The sequence below is a fragment of the Loxodonta africana genome, chromosome 16, assembly GCF_030014295.1.
Source record: "Loxodonta africana isolate mLoxAfr1 chromosome 16, mLoxAfr1.hap2, whole genome shotgun sequence".
In the NCBI taxonomy this organism is placed as follows: domain Eukaryota; kingdom Metazoa; phylum Chordata; class Mammalia; order Proboscidea; family Elephantidae; genus Loxodonta; species Loxodonta africana.
The window spans coordinates 73,259,850-73,276,164 of record NC_087357.1 but is presented as its reverse complement, the minus strand read 5'-3'; the positions used below and the strand labels follow the sequence as shown (position 1 = coordinate 73,276,164).

General features: G+C 43.9%; 2 protein-coding genes across 11 annotated transcripts in view; one reads left to right on the top strand and one right to left on the bottom strand.

The window, feature by feature from the left end:
• DUSP29 (dual specificity phosphatase 29) overlaps nt 1-2,313 on the top strand; it is a 29,652-nt gene extending 27,339 nt beyond the window's left edge. Inside the window, exon 3 of the mRNA XM_010589246.3 lies at nt 1,546-2,313. Coding sequence (XP_010587548.1) covers nt 1,546-1,787 — 242 coding nt within the window. The 3' untranslated portion in view covers nt 1,788-2,313. The remainder of the gene's footprint in view (nt 1-1,545) is intronic.
• A 5,200-nt stretch (nt 2,314-7,513) lies between these two features.
• The window catches only part of KAT6B (lysine acetyltransferase 6B), a 229,511-nt gene continuing 220,709 nt past the window's right edge, over nt 7,514-16,315 (bottom strand). For all 10 annotated transcript variants that reach the window (XM_064269754.1, XM_064269757.1, XM_064269752.1 and 7 more), the window contains 2 exons: nt 14,016-14,307; nt 7,514-11,309 (listed from right to left, as the gene is read on the bottom strand). In XM_064269754.1, coding sequence (XP_064125824.1) covers nt 8,776-11,309; nt 14,016-14,307 — 2,826 coding nt within the window. In that variant the 3' untranslated portion in view covers nt 7,514-8,775. The remainder of the gene's footprint in view (nt 11,310-14,015; nt 14,308-16,315) is intronic.

Below are 16,315 nucleotides of genomic sequence, written 5' to 3'. Positions count from 1 at the left end.
GTGCAAATGTCAACACAGTGAGTGAGGCATATATCAGCAAAGTACTATTATGAAGATGGCATTGACCTCATGGTTCCCCTGACAGTGTCTTGGGAACCCCCAGGGGTCTGTGGATCACTTAGAGGATTGCTGGTCTAGAGAATAATGTAGGCAATCTACATTGTAAGAACATCCATTTCTGCTTTTACTGTCACATGACACAGCAAAGCTATTTTCATTTGTAAAAAACCTGACCCCGTGATTTTTATTGGATTGGTTTTGCTCACTGCCGATCTGATCTGCTCCTGCATTTGACAGTTGAGGAAATTGAGGCTCCAGAGGCTTAGTGATTTGCCCAGCACCCAGCTGGTGGTTAGTAGCTGAGCCCCGTGCTGGAACCCAGGTCTGCAAGAGGGGGCCAGGGTTCTGCAGACTCCCGTGGCCCTGTGGCTGCTCACAGACTCACCTCGAGCAGAGAGCACCCTCCGTCTGGTGGTGCAGAGGGCTGCACTGTTTGGGACTGTGGGGGGCTCTCTCCTTGCCCGGGCACAGCACCCAGCAGCATTGCAACTAGTGCAAACAGCCTGCATTCCTCTCCAGCCCACCTCCAGTCCAGGCATGGGTCTCCCGTGGAATGCATCCCAAACAGAACCATCCAAACAGAGCGACTGTATGCAGCCACAAGATAAATAAGAGAAAGCTCTTCATATACTTATACACACTGAGCTCCAAGGCATGTTGTCAACTGGAAGAAGGAAGTTATAAAAAAGCGTATAAAGCTCGCTACCATTTGGGCAAGGAGAAGAGAAAAATCATGTTTTTGCAATATGCATGCACAGGTTCTTTTCTGGGAGAAGAAACTAGTCCTAATTGTTGCTTCTAAGAACTGAGGAGCTGGGTGGGAGGGAGGCTTTTCAGTGGGTATCTTTTTTTACCTTTTGAAATTTGAAACCCTGATGACTGCCCTATTCAAAATAAATATTTTTTTTTTAATGAGTTTTTTTTTTTTTTAAAACTCATGACGTTATCTTTCCAGCACATTGATTTAGGAGCCTTCACTTAGCGGTACTTTGACAGGCAGAAAGGACAGCGTTGATTTCATACCTCTCCTCCTCTTCCTTACTGAGGCAAACTGCCATTTATTGAGCCTGTAGTATGTACCAGGGGCCCTGGTGTTAAGCGTTTGGCTGCTAACCAAAAGGTCGGCAGTTCAAATCCACCTGCCACTCCTTGGTAACCCTTTGGGGCACTTCTACTCTGTCCTATAAGGTCACTATGATTTGGAATCGACTCGACAGCAACAGGTTTTTTTAGTATGTGCCAAAAAGTGTGCTAAGTGCAAATTATCTTCACAACAACTCTGTGTTGAAGATACTGATATTACTCCCATTTTACAAATGGGGAAGCTGAGGCTGTGTAAGCGTGCAGTGCCTGGCCCAGGGGCATGCCATAGTGAGGTAGAATCAGGATTTGAGTAGGTTGGCCTGAGCCCCACATGTGTGCCCCTAACCGCCATGCCAATGCTGCCCTTCAGCGTGGCTTTTTCTTCTCCTACTCCATCTGCAGATAAGATCCTGGTTCACTGTGCCATGGGCCGCAGCCGGTCAGCCACCCTGGTCCTGGCCTACCTCATGATCCACAGGGACATGACCCTGGTGGACGCCATCCAGCAAGTGGCCAAGAACCGCTGCGTCCTCCCCAACCGGGGCTTTCTGAAGCAGCTCAGAGAACTGGACAAGCAGCTGGTGCAGCAGAGGCGACAGGCCCAGCGTGGGGACGGTGAGGATGCCAGCAAGGAGGAGCTGTAAGGCCCTGCTCCACTGTGAGCAGAGACACTTGGGGGCAGGGAGTCAGCCCTATGACCTTGTCATGGAGAAGGGACAGTGAAACCAAAGCTTGACTTCTTCCAGACATTCTTGAGCTTCCCCAGTGCGTGCTGGCGAACAGAGGGGATTCGAAGCTGCTTCTTGGAGGGGTCAAGTACTTGGCTTCACAGCAAACTGGGGAAGAAGGGTTTCCCAGCAGAATTCGTTACAGATGAGCACAACAGGGCTCTACACAAAGACAAAGACACCTGCTGCCTTTTTGTTGTTGTTGTTAAGATGGAAGCAAAAAGGATTTTGAAGTATACAGGGATTGTGCTGGAATTAAACATTTGGCTTTGTCTGAAAGGGAAGTCACATTCTTATAAAAATAATTTTGAAATATAAATGATTTTTTTTTAACCACAGATGAGCACTTGGGAGAGCTGTGTCACCTGACTTTGGGCATCTTATGAGTGCGTCCCACCCTGGTCGCCTTGCATTTCTTTAGGCGTCTCCTGCGCCCCGTGTTACCTTTTCTATGAATCCTCAGGCTTGGGTTACCATCTATGGATGCTGCCGCACAGACCGGGGACTGGGGTCCTGAGCCCCCTCTACAAAGGCCCGTGCTTTAGACCCCTTTCCATTCCTCAGGGAGTCCGGGCTAGAGAACTGACAGCCAGCACTCTTCAGAATCTCAGCCAGAGCCACCACCCAGAAAAGTTAAATGAAGTATGATAGATTTGGATAATAGTGTTTGACTTTACAATTTCAGAAAAAAGAGGGAGGAGACAGTCTTTAGGAAAACAGAACCCTGTTAAGCATCTTCCACTTTAATTCTAGTCAAAGCAACACTGGCTCGTTTTCCGTCAAGCCGGAGAGTGTTTCCCAGTGTGTTGGCTGTGGCCTGGGAGAGCTGAGGGCACCATGTGAGCTCAGCTGTGGAGGCCCTCTCCCTGGGAGCCACGTCAGTCACTATGGCTATGTGATGTTCGTTCTTGAGGAGAGAGCAGCAGCAGTCATGGAGTGGATAGTAATGGCTCTTGGAACAAGGAGGCCTAAACCAGACAGAACCAAAAGAGATGCTGATAGACAGGCCTGAAGTCAAGGAGCAGAAGCCACCTGGAGAAACCAAAAAGAGCAAGATCAAGGTCTACTGGGGAAATGTGAGAAGGGCCCAGTTCTCCACCTTGGTGGTGGTTTTTCAGCAGAATGAAAGCAGGGTTCTTGGTGGAGGTAGGATAGTGCCTAGGGGCTCACAGATGTGTAAAATCACGGAGAGTCACCTGTGACCTTTGGGGAGCTGTTTGCTTTTGGCCGGAATGGAGGACTCGAGCCCTGGGCTCTGTGGCTGGGCCTGGCTTGTAGGAGAGCCTGGGCGTGCTCTGGGATAGTCACCTTGGCTCAGGAGTCGTCTAGCTCCTCATATTCACATGTACAAGAAGGGATTCTCTGAGACTTCCTTGTGTTAAGAATGTTGGTCTTCTAATAAATTTGAAAACCCAAAACATGATCATAAAGGGTCGCAAAGCAAAAAGTCTAGGATGAAATGGGAATATAAATGTGCAGTAGATTGGTTTATCTTGGTGCTAAGATTGAAAAAGGGAAAATGTTTCCTTTGAAATTACGACAGTGCTGCACCGAATTCAGTTCGATGCTGGAGCCTGCATGGCTGTGAGGGAGAAGAAGAGCACTGTAACGGCACAACGCCGATGGACGGCAGAAGTGCTTAATGGCTCAGGTTTGGATGTGAGGGGAGTCACGCACAGGCTCTTGGGAAAGAGATGCAGATCAAAAGGGACTCTGGGGTCAGAGTGGCCCCTACCTAGACATTCCTATCATGGGATCCTGATAGCCTCCTCTGAATTCAGTTACCTCCTAGGTCTGATCTGTTTTTTGTCCAGAGAGAAATCAGTATTTCTATTTTAATGAACTATTATATTTTGTATATTTACATTTCAATGAATCCATTTGTGGAAAGGCTAGAAGCTCTACAGGTCCACTGCTGGTGCTTCCCTAAGCATCCCTATACCTTCCTCCCTGCCCCCACTTCTCTGTGGGGTTTGGGGGCCTGCAGAGAACAGCAGAATCAGAGATCTTTCAAGTTGGGTTTCTTCCAGATGACTCCTGGGAGCTGGAGTTAGGACTAAGGAGGAACAGAAGTTTTTGTAAAAGTGCTTCAACATCTTCAGAAGTAAAATACTCTCTCAGTCAACAAGTATTTATTGAGAACCTATCATGTGCCAAGAGCTGGGTCAGGAGGCCCAAAGTAAAACCAGACAAAAATGTACGTTGTGATAAAGTGAAATGAGGGAATAGGCACTGAGGTGGACAACAATGGGGAACAGTGGGAGAGAAACTCATTTCAGACGCGGTGGTCAAGGATGACCTCTCTGAGGAGACAGGTAAGCTGTCATTTGAAGGAGTGAGGCTTTCAAATGAGGAGGGGGAGTTCTAGGCTGAGGAACAGCACAGGTGAAGGCCTGAGGTGGCGAAGAGCTGGATGTCTGAGAAACTGCAGATCAGTGAGGCTGGAACTGTGAGTGAGGGGAGAGTGAAAGGAGATAGGCGGGGAGACTAGACTTTATTCCAAGGGCAAAGAAAACTCACTGAAGAGTTTTAAGCAGGGAACTAGGATGACCGATCAGTCTGGAAAAACAAACCACTGAAGTATGGTGAATGGATTGTTAGGACAGGAGGCAGGATGACCAGTTAGAAGGCTGTTGGAGGACAGAGTTCCAGGGGATTAGTGTTCAAGACCATCCTGGGTTTATCCTGGATGAGTTATCTTCATCGACAGGACTTGCTGCTGAGAGGGAGAAATGAACACTTCCGGTTTCTCGATGGTGCTTAATACTGTGGTGGGGCTGACCAGGGCAAGAATGGGAGAGGGACAGGAAATCACCAGTTCAGTTTAGGTCATGTCTGTAAGGCATGCAAAGGTGTCCCAAGTCATTTGACTGAACCTCTAGCTCTAGTTCAGAGGACTGTTCTTGACTGGAGATGTGTAACTCTGGATGTTACCTGTAGAAAGATGGAATTTGAAGTAGTGGTACTGGATGAGAGGAAGAGACCATGTGCCAGACCTGAGAGCTGTGGAACACCAGCATTTAGAATGGGCCTGGGTGGAGGAGGAAGATCCAGGCAAGGGGAGTGGGAAAAGAAGGGAAAGAACACCAGGACTGTGAATTGTAGAGCCTGGATACAAAGACTGAAGATACTCCTTCCTAACAGAACAGTATTTGTTCTTTGAGTGTCTCAGACTAACTGGAGACCAAGGGTGGCTTGTAAGAACAAAGCAACCTGTATTTGTATTGCATTTAACAGTTTTTAGGGTGTCACGTACTCATTAGTTAAGGCTTTAAATCAGAGCGACAAGTTATGGCCTTTTCACAGAGGGTTCTAGGAAAAAGGGCTGCAATTTGGAGAGAATGGGGTTTCAGTCCACACGTGTCAGATAGGTGAGTTTAGGCAGTTACATTAGCTTCTTTGAGCCTCAGTCTCCTGACCTGTATATGGGAGACAACTGCCCCATGGCCTGCACGGGGTGGTGGTAGAGATCACGTGGGAGGACTGTTTGTGAAAACTCTCTTTAACAGTACTGTTAGCCATTATTCCTGTAACAAGCTTTCTAGAATGTTGGAGGGAACCAATGCCTTCACGCCTGCATAAACCAAACCAAACCCATTGCCATCAAGTCCAACTCACAGTGACCCTATAGGACAAAGTAGAACTGCCCTATAGAGTTTCCAAGGCTGTAATCTTTACAGAAGCAGACTACCACATCTTTCTCCCACAGAGCGGCTGGTGGGTTCAAACTGCCAATCTTTCAGTTAGTAGCCGAGCACCTAACCACTGCACCACCAGGGCTCCTTCACACCTGAGTAGGCAGCTATTAAAAAGTGAAGGCTGGCAACTGACAACCACTTGTTAAGGCTCTTAGAAAGTAAAGAACACATTGGAAACCTTGGTGGCGTAGTGGTTAAGAGCTACGGCTGCTAACCAAAAGATGGGTGGTTCAAAGAACACATTACTGGCTTTAAAAGATGTGGCCTAATTGAATTTCAACCTAATGGGGACACAAGGACCCCCAGGTACTGCTCCTGGATTTGGCCTGGCAAGTCTGGGGTAGTGACTGGGGCTTGTCCCCATGCCCCCTAGAGGACCGTGAGGCAGGCAGGGTGTGGGAGCCATGGAGCCCAGACACCACACATCAGCACTGTTGCTAAAGGAACAGAGTGGAATCACTGCCCTCAAGAAATCCTCACCCAGGAGGAAAAAGAATATGCTCAGCCTTCAAGAGTTGAGGTGAAACCTGTGGAGGTTCTGAGAGGCTTCCTGAGCAAGCCCTGCCCTACCCCACCTCCTGGGCTCAGGCAGCCTCTTGCTTGATGTGTGGACCCGACGGGCTGCCCAGATCCTTGGCTGCTCCTGAAATGATGCAGCAGTTGATTCCTGCAAGCAGCATCTGAATCCCATACACGTGGGGGCTGAAGTTCATCACTTCCCACCTGAGATGGAGGAGAGGTTTCCCTTCCTACCAGCCCAGCACCTTAAAGGTTCTCTTGTCCCCTCTGCAGTGATAGCCCTTGAGAAGTCTCTTCTTTGAAGCCTTCCCTCAGCCACTGCAGGTATCCCCCCATCGACTCTGCAGCTGTACAAGGAAGGAACTAAATGATAAAATCCTGACACTAAACCCAATCTACTTCGTAACTGTGAAAGAAAAATACAGGTAAGGGCAAGAGCACAGGCACACACCACCTGAGCATCCTCCCTCCACAGGGGCCTTCCCTGCCTTTGTTTACTTACTCGCTTGTCTCTGCAGAGTTCTGAGTCCACCTGAAGGTTGGTGTTTATGCCCCGCGCAACACCTGAGTTTGCCTGTGTGCTGAACCATCAGTGAAAAAGTAACTTTTTTTCCTCCCAGAGACATAAAAGTATATACCTGCTTCCCAGGAGGGTTGTGAGCACCCGTTTAAACCCACTGAGAGTCTAAATGGGCTGGTTTCAGATGGGCACCAAGTTAAGCATTCGTTTCTAGACCTGTCACTTGAATGATCAAATATTTTAACATTCAGGCAGAACTTTCTCTGAACGCCATAAAATAAACGTCTGTGAACATTAACTTTTTTTTTAATGTCTAAACTTTGGACTCTGAAGAAAACATAGTCATTCACAGCAGCGCAAAACTTGCTCACCTCTTGAAAGAAAATGATTTTTCAAACATACAATCCCAGATTGGGTGTTCTTCCATATTATTCTCTATAAAAACAAAGTTTGCTACCACTATACTAGGCCCTGAGGGGTGTTTATACAGACGGTGCAAACAGAGGCAACTTGGTGTTTGTGCGGGATTCCTTGCAAATGAAGATCAAAGTCCAAAAGAAAAAAACAAATTCACTTTATTTTAAAGACAATGATTGGCATACAGAAGGTATGCACTCGCATAAAATAAAACTTTCATGAAAAGCATTAAAATCCATTATAAATTAATTTATTAAATAGGTATTTGGTATATGTGATGGTTTTATTAGATATTACTCTTTTATTTATTGCCAACCCCCTCCCCCAAAGTCAAAACAAATCAGAAAATCTCGTAACTCCAATTTACACTAAATAATTTATTTTCCCAAAATGTGTATGTGTTCTGAGAGGTGAGACATGATACAGTTCAGTTGGTCATTCTCTATCAATGATAATATGACAGGACACAAGAGGCTAAAAATGGCTCATCATAATTTATTTTATGTTAAAATGTACAGCTTTTTTTGTTTTTTGTTTTTTTTTTTTGTTTTTTTTTGAAGTGACTGACTAAAAAGAGAACAGATAAATACAAGAGTGTCGCTGGCTCCTATTTTATACAAGGGTTACACCTCTTCTGCTTGGCCCTTACAGTCACCCTGTACAGGTACAAAGGCTACAAAAAAGGAAGCAATATAAACAGACACAAATAACTTTTGCTTTTTTACATGCGATTTGTAAGCTTAGTTTGAGCTATTCACAAGCTACTTCTCTATTTTTCCTTAAAAAATAACTCCAATATTTTATAAAGATAGAAAAATCTACAGATGGAATGAAAATGTAAAGTTAGAGGCATTTCCATAAAATAGCAACTTTACACCAAATTCACTATTTTTTTTTTTTTTAAATCCTGCCAAGTATTTGGACATATATGAAATGTTTCAAAACCTGACAGATAAACACTGAGATATGCTTCATTCAATAAACAGAAGTCTGCATTTAGAAAACAGAAAGCTGCCTTTTTTCCCCAAAGAAATCTGTCACCAAAATGGAAAAGGGTCTCAACTTTACACCAAACATTTAGCAATAAACCCTTTTGACTAACCAAATGGGAATAGCTTTTATAGCTCTTTACAGTTTTATAATTAACAAAAATAGAGTTTTTTTGTTTTTTTTAAACACCCTCAACTCAGGGCACCCTAATCAAGGCAAAAAACTTAAGAAATGGCTTACTGTTAGCACAACACGTGTACAGTACTACAAAACGCACTGTCACTAACAAAGACATTAGCGGCATGCTCAAGTGTCACCTTAAACAAAATATACAATAACTGAAATGCTAAAGGCATTTACACGGAGTGGACAGGGAAGAGAAAAGAAAAAAAAAAAAAGCTCTAGGTTCAGTATTAAAAGATCTTTTGGGGGCTTGATATCCACACTGTTTAATGGGAGCAGGCACAAGTGGCTGCCCCCAAACCGTAGTCCAAAGAGAGGCCTTCCTTTGCAGAGAATTTCATATAAAAGTAACAGAAACAAAGATACCAAAAAAGAAAAGAAAAAAGAAAAAAAAAAAACTTGTATAAGGCTTTCTGCTGCATACAGCTTTTTTTTTTTTTTTTAAATAAATGGTGCCAACAAATGTTTTTGCATTCACACCAATTGCTGGTTTTGAAATCGTACTCTTCAAAGGTATTTGTGCAGATCAATCCAATAGTGATGCCCAGTGGGTTCCGTGACTGCCTGCCCCTGTTGCCTACCTTCTCATGTAGGACCCGTTGAGAGATTGTTTCGACATGCCTGTGTTCATGTAGCCGTGGTGTCCGGGGGCTGTGTACATCATGTTACCGTGGGGTGGGGTCTGCATTGGCTGCTGGGCATATGGCTGGGTTCCCATCATGCCCATCTGCATCTGCATAGGGTACTGGGGCGTCTGATTCATGTAGCCGTGGTTGCTGTGGTAGCCACTGTTCATCATCGGCTGGGACATGCTGTACCCATTCATGGCATTGAGCGTGTTCATGTTCATGTTCACAGAGTTGACATTGTAGGCTGGGGCTGGCATCAGGTTCACACTCATGTTCATGCCTCTTTGCATTGTTAAAGTCCGCGCAGGACCCTGCATGGCTACAGTCTGGGAGCGCCCATAGATTTGCGACTGATGGGTGGCAGTGGCTGGTGACAGAGATGCCGATTTGGTTCTCATGGAGACGTGGCCCTTGCTGGCAATCTGAGTTTGCAGTCTTTGGCTGTGGGAGATGCCAATATTTGATGCAGCCATGTTCCGTTGCAAAAGAGGTGGTGGCAGATTCATGGGAGGAGGAGTCAGGTTGGGGGGTGGGGTCATGGTAGCTTGTGCTTGGGGTCCCCCAGGGACAGAGTGTGGAGACTGAGAAAGCTGAACAAGCCCTGTGTTACTTAACGGTGTAGACAAAGAGGCACTGTTTGCATAGGAAGTTACAGCAGCGGAATGGCTGTAAGGCAATGAATGATCAATAAGGGTATTAGTTAACTGCTGTAGTTTGGCAAGGCTGAAGGTGGCTGACGGCTGCGGGTAATGCCCAGCCCCAAAATCACTTTGACCCATCCGTTCGTATAAGCCAATGTTGGCGTTGCCTGTCTCGGGGATCTCGGCCAGCTGCATCGGCGGGGTGAAGTTAGCAGCCATGCTACACTGAGCCAGCTGCTGGCTGCTGCTCGGAGGCCTCTCCACCACACAGCCTTGAGGAGACTTGACGCTGCAGGTCGGGGGAGAACTGATGCTGGTTTGCTGCAGCATGCTGCAGCTCCCACTGATGTTGGACATCTGCTGGGTGACGGCGCAGCTGCTCTGTGTCAGATTGCTAGAGGTGAGGTTGCTATAGGAGCAGCTGTTCTGTGAAGAGCCGTTTCCACAAATGCTGCCGCCCAGAGTGGAATCATAGCTGCTTGGGTTTTCGTAGTTCTCAGTTGTGCTCTCGATGCTGCCCAGGTCACTGAAGCCACTGTCTACAACTTGCTGCGAATGATCTGAAACGGACGGAACATCCATCATAGGGCTGGTTTCCATGTTCTGCAAAGATGGCACGGAGATGGCACTTTGATCTGGGCTGATTTGGGCATAGCTGTTTTCCAGGGCAGGGACGCTTGGGCTGTTTACAGAACGTACTGACTGGCCAGGATGGGAATGGACGGATGAAACTGGGCTACTGTGGTCTGACTGCTGGCAGTCATCCAGAGTGGCGGCGATTTGTGGACTTTGGTCTGCACGGGTGTAGTTCTGTAGGCTTCTACAGGCCTCTTGAGTCTCAGCACAATCCTGAAAGGTGTCGTCCTGTTCATTGTTCTCCTGGGTCAAAGACTGAACTGCCTGGACGGTCTCAGAGTCGATTTCCATGGTTGCTGTATTTCCCTCTTTGAACTCAGAATCTATTTCTTCACTGTCCTTTTGGTCCTGCTTCTGTGCCGGCTCTTCTGGGGGTTCCTCATCAGATTCAGGTGCAGTTTCCGTGTCTCCAGTAAGCTCCTTAGGTTCACTGTTACACGAAGCTGCAAGGTCAACGCCACAGTCCATTAAGACCTCTGGATTTGAATGACTAGGCTGAACGCTAAGGTCTAAAAAAGCCTCCTGGTTCTCTAGTACTTCCTTGAAGGTTTCTCTTGGGAGCTCTTCCTTCTCCGCTTCGGCAGATTCCATGTGACTGTCATCTTCATCATCTGCATCATGGTCCTCGTTGTGGGATGGCTCTTCATCCTCTTCCTCCTCCTCGTCGTGATCATCCAAACGCACAGGATCTTCTTTCTCCATGGAGATTTCTGGTTCCTCTTTTTCCTCACTTTTAGGACCATCTGGATCTTTTTCTACATTCCCTTCTTCTTCCTCCTCCTCTTCCTCCTCCTCCTCCTCCTCCTCTTCTTCCTCCTCAGGTTTGTTTAGATCATCTTCTGATTTTTCACCTGGTGATTTATTTGGACTTATAGGGGCACATGTTTCTTCCCTTCCGGTTTCGTCCTGAGGCAACAGGGCGTCCACAGTTTCCTTGACCTCCTCCTCAATCCTGGCAGGAGTGGTGCTGGCTTTGTCTTCTGAAGTCTCCTTCTGTTCTTCCACTGTTACCTGCTCATCAGGTTCCATGGGTGTTTCTGGTGGGGTGTACAAATTCAGTTTAAATCCAGTCTTCCTCTCTTTGTTTTGCCTCCACTTAGATAGACCACGCTTTGTTCCTTTTGGCCATACTTGTTTGCACTTTAGAGGTTCAGGATTGTCTTTACTGCCTTCTTTCAAGTTATCTGCATCATCATCTATATTGTCTTAGTGAGGAGACAGAGAGAAGAGCGGGAGAAAGAAAAAAAAAGTCTTAGAAAGCATAATCACGAACAACCTGAATTTATTCCTTTAAATTAATCAGCAGACACAGCCTTCAATTTAGCATTTTAAGAGCTGATGGTAAAGACATAACCAAGACTAATGCAGAATAATATTGTGGTAGAAACAAAGTAAATAACCTAGGCTCGGAAAGATAATTCTCTCTCTCACACATACACACACTCTGAACAGAAATTTGGGCTTTTTATTGGGAGCACAGGATATAGGCAACTATATTGAACTTAAGGGACGTTCTTAATAGACATTCTTCTGATGTAAAAGCCTGGAGTTCCGCTGTACTGGAGAACTGACTAGAAGCCTGACTTATGCATCTGCCCTGAGAAAGTGCACTTCTGTGTGTGGACATCTGATGTGTTTAAATGATCGCAAATGACATTATTTACTTCAATTCAAATGCTCTCAAATAAAAAATAATCTGTGGGACAAACTAATAAATAATATCTGAAACAAATAAATAATGAAATACTCCAAACACAAACGCACCTGTAATCTACTGCAGGACCATCATTTTGCATGACTCAACCTGCGTGGTATTCACCATGACAATTATTGAACATTTAAAAATATCTGTATTCTTCTTATCACTAATTCTGTCCACATCGTTATCTGCTGCTCAAATGTAAGGTTTGAATAGTAAAGACAACTAGAAACAAACCATGACTGTGAAGTTCCTTTTAGTTCAGCTAGCCTCATTTGTACTCTACATATACATATTAATATAGAAGTAAACAAATATGTAAATATATTTATATAAATAGAAGCAAAAATAAATATATAAATACACACATAAAACACCCAACTCTTAAAATCTTTGAAAATCAAAGACCACACTGATTTCCTGGAGAGGTCGCTTTACAAGGAGCAGCCGCCTTATTCGAAACTCTATTTTGGAGAACATAAATGAGATCTAATAATCAATGAGGGAGAGATATCATTTTGCCAGAATGCAGTGATTTGCAATTCAATCAGTGCTCAGCGGGTTAAGCTCCTAGCTCATTTACACGATAAGAGGGTAACATATAAACTTACCTTTACTACATTCATATTGGTTGGCTAGGTGAAAAGAATGAATACATGTAGAATGATTCCTTCGGAAGTGCCAAGTACAATACCTGAGTGACAGTCATCTCCAAGACTTTCAAACTGTTTTATTTCTATTCACATGGAAAGGTAATAACCATGCCAATGGCTCTGGATTCTACAAAATTCCAGATGCTACTGGACCTAACAGCCTCTACAGAACACTCCTCCCTAAATCAGAAGATGAGTTTTCTGAATATTATTTTTAAGAAAAAGAAGATCCTGGAAGGTTACTCAGAATTTCTAAAGACAAATGGCATCAAGTGGAGAATGAAGGCCATGATAGTCCATTGTAGGTTCCCAAGGAGACAGCCATGAAGGGGGAATATGACTCAATTTCCACAACAAAAATGATCTCTGCAATTTCTCGTTGTTGGTTGTTTGTTTAAAGAAATTAAGGAACAAGGCTTGGTCTCCCTGTAGCTGGGGTAAAGATGTCATTCTCTTAGCAAAATACTGTATGTAAAAAAACAGTATGTGGGGAATAGTATTCCCGTTAATTAAGAAAGTCAAGAAGATGCTTTCTTGATTATGCCCTTAAAATTGTGGCTTTTCAAAAGCTAGATTGATACTATGGTTACCAGGGAATAAGATGGCTTGTTCCCCAGACTGGAATAAAGTTAGTTTTTGAATGAAGTAATTTCAACTGTAGAGTGTGCAGAGAGCCTCCTACAAACGCTTGTTATTCAGTTGGGAGTCAAATCCCCAACCTCCAGGGCAAGGGATGGTTGTTTTCATACAGGGCACCAAAGACAATTCACAGGGCTTACTATTTTTTTAGAGGATTGGGTCGGCGTGTCCCTGTTAAGTGCAAACTATAAAATAACAATTAAAATGGAAGGCCAATCTCCTGATTTCTTTCAAAATCCTAACATTTTTAAAGCTAATACTGATGATAGGAAACCCTGGTGGCATAGTGGTTAAGTGCTACGTCTGCTAACCAAAGGGTCAGCAGTTCGAATCCTCCAGGCGCTCCTTGGAAACTCTATGGGGCAGTTCTACTCTGTCCTATAGGGTCGCTATGAGTCAGAATCAACTAGACAGCACTGGGTAATACTGATGATGTGGCTAAGTTTAAATAATTCTAGATAGTAATATACCTAAGACAATACTGATTATAAGATACACCATCAGTTTCCTAGTATTTGTTTTCCAGGAAAAGAGAAACCACCATATTCAATGCTCACACTGATAATATGTCCCTTGATTTCAGAAATATTAAAGGTGAAAAAAGTAGGTATTAGAATCAAGGAAATGCAGTGCATTTCTTACTGGCAGATATCAAAGTTTTCAGGGACAAGTCAATTTCTGGAAAGTAAGATTAACACACCTAGAGGAATGTTCTGGCCTTAGACGCTGTTTAACTTGAATCCAATTTCAAGAAGGGATAGAACCTTTTATGAATGAGCAAGGACAGATGAGCACTTATTTCAGATGAGTCAATACAATCCCACAGACACCTTTGGGTACAACTCCAGGAGTCTGCTTTTTGGCAGCAAGTCATATACAGGCTTTCATAAGGGTAAGATTTCTAAAATTCTTCCACTTACTTCTACAAGGGTCAGCATTCTTAAAGCAATGATTGTCTTTTCCCTCCTCTTCCTCTGTTTGTCTCTTCGTTCCAGGCTGATGCTGGAATGCTTTTCTCATGACTGGCTTCAAGCCATCTTCATCCATGTCAATCTCACAGGTAGGCTCCAGCTGTGGCATTGGCCTCTCTTCATCTGAGTTGTCAAAGGGCTCATTCAGTACTTCTGTAGTCTCAGAAATGGTCTCAGTTGTTACACTGCTGTTGATCCGCCTGCGTTTTCGACCCCTTTTCTTCTTTAGTACAAAAGGCCTCTGAAATTAATTCCAAACATAATACATAAGAGCTCATGAGAAATTAAGTGGTTGAGTTGCTATGCAGCAAACACGTACTGAATGCATGTCTGGGAACCTTACACATAAAGACTTTTGTAATGCCTTTGTACTTAACCTTCCATCTGATGTTTAACATCCCTCTCGGCTCCAAGTACATGGGCAAGTATTTTCCAAATAAAAGTTGTTTACTCAAGCAAATGCTTTGCGAGGTGACGTCCTAACAGCTTAACTGTAGATTTTAAGGGCTAAGCTCTGCTTTTCTATCATATATCTTCCAAGTGGTACTTTCTGGCTTCAATATCTAAGGTCTCCCGCAGCACATCATAGATATTAAGGTCATCAAGGACACCAATGTTCCTATAAATGATGCAATCATTAACTAGCCATTGGGTCACTCATTTAATACTTGAGGAAGATCTATTACACGCAAAGCACTAGCCTACTCGTTCCCAGTTTCACAGGACTTCGGGATCTATGCAAATGAGAGAGAGGAAAGGGTACTTAAGAAGAAAGGCTTACTCTACTGTTTACAGTGTTAACGGTGTCATGTATACCAATACATGCTGGGATTTGAGCAGCTGATAATTCTGCAAAATATTTTAATATAGAAGGTACCTAAAAAATTTTGAGACACATATGATCTGTCTTACTTACATAATTTTTTTTCTACTTGCATTAAAGGTTGGTACAAATAGCTCTCCATAATTAAGTTATAAAATATTTTTTCTTAAGCAAAAACTGTTTAACGATACAAATACAGGAATAATAATAGGTAGATTTGCTATAAAATGTTATCTGTCAACAGTGGGTACAAAAAATTGTTGCAAATATAATATAAAGAAGGGTTCAATATTGTTTGGTCAAAACTCAAACTCTAGGTAAACTGTATCCCAGAATTCTTGTCTTACATCTCCAACTCTGTGGATGCTCACTGAAGTGCACGTATCAGCCTGTACTCTAACATTTATGGTTATTAACTCCCCAGTCGGCCTGTCCTCCCTAATCCACTCAAGTTTTCCCAAACATGAGTGTAGCCAAATATAAAGAACTGGTTTTCTTTAGGTCAAGGCCATTTATATGAGGGCAGTCTGTAACATACCTTGGAAGGTTCTGTTTTTTAAAAACAATTTTCTTTTGTTATTTACATAATACATGAATATATTGTCCTTGTAAGAAATTAAAATGTTATATAGAAGCCTGAAGTCCCCTTTGATGGGATGGTCCTTTCCAACACCTTACCACAGATGCCCTTGGACTAGAAGACTGCCAGGTTTAGAAGAAACAGTGCTGAGCTGGGAGTCAGAACAGCAAGTTCCTTGACAGATAGCACATAGGGTGGCCTTGGGGCAGAGCCTTAACTTCTATTTCGTTGTGTCTGCTGGTCTTGGTTATACTAACAAGATCTGGGCTCTCTATATCACAGATGGATACTGAGGACATAGACACCAGATCTGGGTTGAGCCATTACCTAAAGACAAAATCAATTTTTTACTTTCTTTGTAACACTGGAGATGATGGGGGTATATGTAAGAAACTACCAGTCTAATAAGATAATGGAAAATTTCAGTAACGTGTAGTTGACCATAAATACAACGTATCAGCATCAAAATCTAGGGCCTAAAATACCTTCTAACAATTCTACATCAAGAATAAAAAAAGGAAATAGCACCTGGAGCACTGGGCTTGGTCCTAGCTCCATCTCTAATGAGCTGTGTGACCTTGGATAAGTCTCCTGGCCTCTCTAGGCCTTGGTTTTTTTAATCAAAATTTGTTGAAGGGTGTTTACTCGATCTCCCAAGGCCCCCTTCTGTTCCCATAACCTGATTTGCCCTACTACTGCCAACCAGCAGGTGGCAGTAACTACTAAAGTAGGAAGCTGATCTGTCACTGGCTTCATCGTCAGGGCACTAACCAATCTCAGAAGGTAAACATCATCATGACTGTAAGATAAACGATTATGATCCATGATCAGTGGGACTGGATACAC